At 56.5% G+C, this 7859-nt stretch overlaps 1 protein-coding gene across 1 annotated transcript in view; it reads right to left on the reverse strand.

Moving 5' to 3' along the window:
• CRELD2 (cysteine-rich with EGF-like domains 2) overlaps positions 1 to 7859 on the reverse strand; it is a 36697-nt gene that overhangs the window by 22192 nt on the left and 6646 nt on the right. The window contains exons 9-10 of the mRNA XM_006888117.1: positions 7708 to 7848; positions 2005 to 2060 (exon numbers count right to left, since the gene is read on the reverse strand). Coding sequence (XP_006888179.1) covers positions 2005 to 2060; positions 7708 to 7848 — 197 coding nt within the window. The remainder of the gene's footprint in view (positions 1 to 2004; positions 2061 to 7707; positions 7849 to 7859) is intronic.

Genomic DNA, 7859 nt, shown 5'->3' on the forward strand with positions numbered 1-7859 from the left:
TATTGCAGCTTTGTTCACAATAGCAAGGAGTTGGAAACAACCTAAGTGCCCATCAACAAACGAATGGCTAGAGAAGCTGTGGTATATTTGCACAGAGAACGGCCTTCTGATCACAACCCTGAGTACCATCTTCCTGGAAGGTGGCCGTGCCAGTGAGCAGAAGATCTGAGAGACGCTACAAGTGATGGAGGTGCATGTAGGGCAGGAGCATTTTATTTACGGGGAGCCCCGCAAGCTCATTCAGGAATGGAAGCAGGATGAGTATTTAAACATAGAGCCAGTACCCAATAGTCAGCCTCCCCGCCAGGAATTCCTGTGGGGCAAGCGGGCCGCAGAGAAACCAGCGAGTTCAAAGTCCTGGAGTTCCTAGCCTCGGTCAGTGGCACTAGCCTAAATTCCATACCCAGTCAGTACTTGCAGGCTCTGAGAGAAGGGATGCACACAGGACCAGTCCCAGATGAAATCGCGGCTCTCAGCACCTTGATAATATTCATTCCACGTAATATCCACCGTTTCTTAACTTTTAGATTCAGGGGTGAATTTCACGCTGCTTGAAGAGAATGGGCAGTATTCAAAGCAGTAGTGGGCCAGGGTGGAAGATGTGCACATTCCAAGTCCTGTTCTAGAGGCGTCAATGTAGATATTGCTAGTTTCTTCAGGAACTTTTTAACTGTTTGTTTTAATAAACGGTTTGAGCTTCAGAATCCCAAATTTAAAAAAAAAGTAAAATAAAATAAAATAAAAAAAAGAATATACCCTGAGAGAGTGAGGACAGAAGAGCCTTGTACACCAATGTTCATAGCAGCATTATTCACCATCGCAAGAACATGGAAACAGCCCAGATGTCCGACCACAATCAGATGGATTGGAAATTAAGGTACATTTAGATGGTACTTCTCGACGTTTTTCCACCAGTTCTTTTTGGTAGAGTGACTCGGTGTACTCCCTCCCTCTTCTTTTGAACTGCCCGACGTAGAATGCACACGTCCCCTGCTCGTCTCTTTGTTTGGTGCTGACGCCTCAGCCCACTTTCACCTGAGCACACATTTTCAATGAAGCATGTTTACTCTACACTCGGCTAGTGTCGCTTCTGGACTTCGCCGTGATCTTAAACCTTTCAGTAAGGCCCCTCTTCTTTCTAAGAGCTCTGGGCCTTCCTTGGGCTCTGCCCTGGAGCTGCCCCACAGGAGGGTGGGTGCAGGAAAATCCTGGCCCAGGGGCACTGCTTCGTGGCTCAGGGTTGTGGACAGCAGGCTTGAGTGACAGCAACACCACCAAACTCCCCTGAAAGGACCCCAATGCTGAAGGAAAGCGTCTCTGGAAAGGTGACCCCTGGCCTGCTGATGGAGCCTGAGTGTAGGGTGTGGGGGTGGGGTGGCAGCCCCACCGCAGTGGACACATCAGAGGACCCGCTGGAGCACAGGCCTAGGGCGGGAGGTGGGCAGCACGTGCCAGAGTGAAGGCTCTCTCAACTCACCCCAGGTGGGTCCCACACAACCATGGTGGAAGCTTCCAGCCTCCAGCCTGCTGCACAGAGGACCATGCCCCAGGGGCCGGCCCAGCTGGGCTCTAGAGCCCTCTCCCAGCCTCTAACCCCACCTAGATCATCAGGCTACCAGGACAAGTGTTCAAGGCTGGCTTCCCTGTCCCTCACTCCCACAGAACAACCTCGCACAGGGATGGGCTGTGGCCCACGCCTGCCTGTGGGGCCCTGAAGACCTGGGTGTGGAGGTATCCCATGTGGGTAGAGGTCTGGTCAAGGAGGTTAGCCCACAAATTAGGCCAGTAGCACCATTAGGCAAGTAGATGGCAGTGGAATGTGTAGAGACAGGGTATGGTGGTGGGTGGGGCTATGGGTGGGAGGACTTGAGAGGTAGGGCCCTGTGGGTGGATACCTACCACAACCCCCCTTCATTGTTGAGCCCCCAGAGATGGCTTCTGCTGGTCAAGTCACCCTTGTAAACCCCTAAGAATGAAAGCTGTGGAGCAGAGGTCTAACTTCACCTGCTCAGAGCCTCCGGAGTGGTCAGCCAGCCACGTTCCCATGGGATCCATGGGGTCTGGGGAGACCCAGGGGTGTGGGCCCCTTATCCCCACACCTGTACCCTGCATTCACCACAGGGCCTCTCCATGCCTGGGGAGCACAGGCACACCACACAGGAGCAATGAGGGTGGTGAGACACTTGATGGGGCCTCTGCTGAGTTCTGGAAAAGATGTCCCTGGGGCTGCCAGCTAGGCCATCTCCGACCGCCACCAGGACTTCCACACCCTCCCCGACCCGGGTGCCAGCCCTTCACACAGGACCTGCTGGCTGCCACTCCTCACCTGACAGCTGGCCCTCACTCAGCCCTGCTCACAGCCCACACAGGCTTGTCGCCACTCATGTCCCTCAGGGCCTGGCATCATGGGAACTGGGGACCTGCTGCCTGTGGCAACAGACGTGGTCCACCTCAAGGGCTAGCGGGCTCATGGGGAGCTCTGTGGTTGGGGTGCTTTTGTGACATCCAGGCAGGGCACCCCAATGCACGGATAAGAGCCCAAGGAAGCAACGAGGATGAGGAATTGTCCCAGCTGACTGTGGGGACAGTGGCTTAGGGAGGTGGTCTCACGAAGAGGTGATGGGAGGAAGAGGACACCAGGAGGGTGAGGGCCACTCCTGTCTTCAGTGGACATGCTGCGCAGGACGGGACAGAGTGAGCGGAAGCTGCTGGGAGTCAGACAGGGCAGAGCGGGCAGATGCCCTCAGCTTACACTTCTCAGGGGTCACTTCTCAGTGACCAGATGACAGGGGAGGACCCCCAGTGGATTGTGGCCACAGACCATGAGAGGTGGGTCAATGGTCACCCTCGGAGGGGCTGCTCCAGAGCTCCCTGACCAGGTGAGGGAAGGAAGGGGGGCTGGGGGGAAGGGGCCCCAGTGACCATATGAGGATGTCTTACTCTGTTCTTAGCATTTTTCTCATATGCTCAGCCAAGATAAAAGGTCAGGCCACCTCTGGCATCCCCCAATCCTGACCCAGGACCCCTCATCCTAGCCTCAGTCTCCTTGTCTCTTGTGATGTGATGGGGGTGACAGGCTTCCAGGAGAGGGGGGCTGGGTACCCGGGACAGAAATCCTCATGGGTGGGCACATTTTAAATTCTTTTCTCTTTTTGTTATTTTTTTAATTGATAATTTAACAAAAGTTTACAGAAAACTTGGATTTCCATTCATTCATTATTGCACATTTTCCTTCCTACCCCCCCCAGTTCACTTTTCTCTTTAAAAAGATTCTTTCATTGTTGTAGTTTCCTCCCCCCACCCTGCCCCCAGTCCACCTTGCTATACACCTCTTATTCTGGACTGTTGTCATGCAAATAATTACCTAATCATATATTTCTTTTAGACAGTTCTTTCCCTCCTCTATTTCATAGCAGTGTTCATTATTCATCCCCTCTCTTCTTAGTTTTCCCCCCAACCCCCTTGTCAGTCCTGTTTCACAACAGCAGCACTATGCAGTATTTGTCCTTTTGTAACTGAGATATTACACTCAGCATAATGTCTCCAGTGTCACCCATTTTTTATAGTATTTCATGTGTTGTTTTTCAATGCAGCATAGTATTCTTTTGTGTGAATACACCACAGCTTCTCTATCCATTCGTTTGTTGATGGGCACTTGGGTTGTTTCCAACTCCTTGCTATTGTGAACAAAGCCGCGATAAACATGGATGTACATGTATCTGCTTGGGAGGCAGCTATGGTTTCTTTAGGATATATTCCCAGTAGTAGAATTACTGCGTTAAATGCTTATTTCTATTCCCAACTTTTTGAGAAAGCGCCATACTGCCTTTCACAGTGGTTGCACCATTTTACACTCTCATCAGCAGTGAATAAAGGTTCCAGTTTCTCCACAACCTCGCCAGCATTTGTTGTTTGCTGCTCTTCATAGCTGTTTTACGTTTTAAATTCTTGAGCCCACCACGGAAGTCCCTGGGCGCCAGGAAACAGTGATTTGGGACAGGCTGAGAAAGTTCTGCCTGCGGAGGGAAATGATTCCAGAAGCTCTGTCCTCCAAGGTGACCGACCTGGGAGTGGGTCACCTGGGGGAGCCTAGATTCATGCTCAAACTGTGGGGCTCAGACCCCAACACACTGGAGAAGGAGGGAGGAAGAAAGAAGAGACGGGGAGAGGGCTGCATCTCCCTGAGGCTGACCCCCAGCCCAGAGACAGGGTGTGGGTGTCTGCGGATGCTGTGACCTAGTGAAGGGGCTGTGTGGCTTGTCCTTGTAGGAGGGAGCCGGCCAGGTATGGAACTGCAGCACCGCCTGCTGGCCACACAGAGCCAGCTCGGCCCCTCTGGAGCCCAGACTCTGCAGGTGGGAGGTGGGGTGCTGGGCGGGAGTGGTTATATGGATGACACATCACCATCTGCAGGCCCCTCAGAGCCCACATGAAGCCCTGCGCCCACGGTGCCTCCCAGCATGTGCACCTACGTTATCCCAGCGACACCCCTCTTCCCTCTGGGGCCTTGGAAGGCCTCTATGGAAGAGGAGGAGGAGGGGTGGGGAGAAGGGGGCTGGGAGGGGACAGGAATGGAGGAGGTACAAGGTGGGTGTGTGCAAGGGCAGGGACAAGGAGCCAGGAGGAGGGTCCCCTCAGACAGGAGGCCATGAGTCCGCTGAGAGGGAGGGCTGAGCAGACACTCAGCAGAAGGGGTGCACAGAGGGGGCCAGGCCCGGGACAAATGGAACAGTGAGGCCCCTGCCTGGGACGTGAGGAACCGGGCCAGCCTGACCCTGGCCACCTCTGGGGTGGGCCCAGCCCCCAGCCCCCAGCCCCCAGCCCCCAGCCCACCTCCTGGTCCACTGCCCTGCAGCTGAGGCCAGGGCGAGAAGGTGCCCTCAGGTCCTGGTCAAGCACCTGATAAAATGACTTTTGACAAGGTCTATGTCGCTGAGGACACCAAGACTGACCCACAACCTGCACCTGACCTGCAGGTGAGAGCACACCATGTCCTCCCTCCTCTCTGTGGAGCCACCCCTCCCCACCCTGCTCCTAGATGCAGTGTCTGAAGTTCTCTGGGGTGCATACCCCTGGAAGAGGCTCCACGCTCAGAGCTCATGTGGACTGGGCCCGGGAGCCACCTGGCAGTTGGCCCTGTGGCAGCTGTCACCACCTGGTATCCAGGGGCAGCAGGGACTCAGGGCTCCAGGTTACAGCAGAGCAGGAGGCACTGTCATGTCCAGCCCCACCCCAGGCCCTGGCTCAGGCGTCAGCACCACTCCTCGAAGACCAGGCAGGATCATACCTTCTGGTGAGCACACAGGTATGCTCAAGGTGGGTCCACGCCAGGGGAGCACTGGCCACTGTGGGCTGGTCAGTGTGACTGTGGCCGCCCCAAGACGGCCAGGGATCTGGAGGGAGAAAGCAGATCTCTTCCGCATTTCCCAAGTAGAGAGCTGCTTGAGGGGCTGCCCCACATCCACGCCTGGGAGTTGGGGTGGCTAGTGAGGCTGGCTGGGTTGTGGTCACTCATGCAGGGCCCCCAAACCCAGGACGCTGGAGGTGGTACCTGGGAGAACAGAGCTGTCTACAAGGTGGCCACCGAGCTGTGGGGGCAGCACCTGTTGGATGGGTGGCCTGGCCTGAGGTTTCCACGCACAGACAGGCTTGGAGGGAGGTCAGGGCCGCAAGGCCAGGGTGTGGGCATGCTAACAGGAGGCCCAGCGCCAGCCACTTCCTGCCAGATGAAGTAGGGTTTCTAAAAGCTCTGTCCCAAATACCGCCTTTCTCCTGGAGTTCCTTTCTCAGCAGCCAGCCCTCACTTTTCCTATTTGGAAGTTACTTTCACAATACCCTCAGGGGTGACCGGTGGCGGCTGCATTGACTTTCGAGCCCTGAAACCCCTCGAAGGCCTGACCACCATGCATTCTGCCTGGTCCCTGTCCACGGGAGCCACGGCCCCCGGGGTTGGACATCCATCTAAGTCAAAGCGCTAGGCCTTCGCTGCGTTCTTCCCCATGTCCACCTGCCCTTACATGTCACCTGGACCCCGTTCACCACAGCACAGCCATCAGGACTGGGACATCGGCCTGCTGAAACGGGGTTGACGCAGCCTCAAGTGACGGCCACATGCCATCTGACTACCTCCAATGGTCAAGTTTATTACAAAGGACCGTATCAAAATAGACAACTCTGTAAGAACTAGGTGAGCATGAGGCCGCCTGGCGCCCGGCAGGTGCTCCTCGCCCCACACGCCGCCTGGCACCGCCTGAATAATTTACGGGCAGGTCCGCATCTTCTCGCTCGGATCACGTCACAAATCTTCACGGGGCGAAGGCTGTACTGTCGGCTCTCCCTCCGCTACTGTCCGGAAAGAATCGTCAGGAAACCCAGCATTGTGGCACCCCTGGTGAGAAGGCTCTTCCCGGGACAGCAGCCGATGTGGCCACTGATGTCCACCCTGCCCTGCTCGGCCCCAGGACGTGTCCCATTGCCTGCCTGCAGTGTCACGGCAGTGCCTGAGGTGGGGCAGGTGCCAACTACGGGCACAGGGCAGCTGCCGAGCAGGCAACTCCCAATCTCCGCCCAGCCTCTCAGCCAGGGACAGCTGCCCCTTCCAGATGTCCAGCAGGGGCTGAGGCTACACGGTGCCCACAGATGGCCCTGCTCATGTCCTCCGCAGCCCACCAAGCAGGGGCAAGGTGCAGGTGAACTGAGGGGTCCACACCCACCAAGGACGTCCCAGCAGAGGGGAGAAGCCAACCACAGGCAGGGTCGTGGCTTTTGGAGGAAACATGTCAGCAAATGGACCAGCAGGTCCCAGGAGCACACAAGGGGCCGGCCCCAGGCTTCTGATGGAAGGGGGTGTGTGTGCAGCAGGAAGGGCACAGAACGGAGCAGGCGTGCCCCCTCTGGACAGGGCCTCCTCATACAAGCAGGGCTGTGGCCTGTCCCTGGACGCTCCCATGTGGGAGCCCACGGGTGCTGGCACGTGGATCACAGTAGAGTGGCAGCCTCCCTGCGCCCTGGTGCCTCAAGGGTGAGAAGTGGACCCTTGGCCCAGCCATTCCCCTGGGCAGAGTGCTAAGGCCTGTGCCAGTGTCCCGGGAGGCAGCTGTCCCTAGCTCTCCAGGCTCTCCTCCTCCTCCCCCCAGGACAGGCTGAGCCCCTTCTGCTCCAGGGATGGAAGTGAGAACCATGGGGCTCCTGCCTTGGCTCCCTCTGTGGCCTCTGGCTGTTCTGTGATGTCCACTTCAGGAATCCATCTCTGTAGGCTTCTCCTCTATTAACCCATCCCCTGAGCTTTGCTTCAGCGGCTTTTCTTTCTGTTTCCACGACTTCCTCCTAGTTTTACTTTTAAATAATCTTTCTAGTCTCCCATGGACAGATTTTTGTTCTTATCTTTTGCATTCTTTAAACGCTTGATCATTTAAATGGGCTTCTGCCATCCGTGCTCTAGCCTGCAGGGGACTCTGGGATGACGTCATGTCATGATGTCTTCCACGAGCCCCAGCCACCCCATCCTAGGCTGCCTCCCTGTCGGCTGAGCCGGGCAGCCTGGCTGGCCTGATGTGAGGTCCTCCATCACCCATCTTCCACGCTCTCCCCGCCCCTCCTCAGAACCCCCACTCCTCACCCTGTCCCTTTTCAGAATGCCCACGCCTCACCCGACCCTCCCAGTCTGGCTCCCAGCCCCTCTCTGAGCTCCCCCACGGGCCCCCTCACCAGCCCCTGCGGTGGGCACACAGGCTGTGTCCGTCTCCTCGTAGCCTTCGGGGCAGACACAGACAAAGCTCCCGGGAGTGTTGTAACAGTTCTCCTTCTCCCGGGCACACGGGCTTTCCGCTTGCGAGCACTCATCTATATCTGCGACACAG

Source organism: Elephantulus edwardii, unplaced genomic scaffold (assembly GCF_000299155.1).
Source record: "Elephantulus edwardii isolate Elephantulus edwardi_28Jun2011 unplaced genomic scaffold, EleEdw1.0 scaffold00064, whole genome shotgun sequence".
Lineage (NCBI taxonomy): Eukaryota > Metazoa > Chordata > Mammalia > Macroscelidea > Macroscelididae > Elephantulus > Elephantulus edwardii.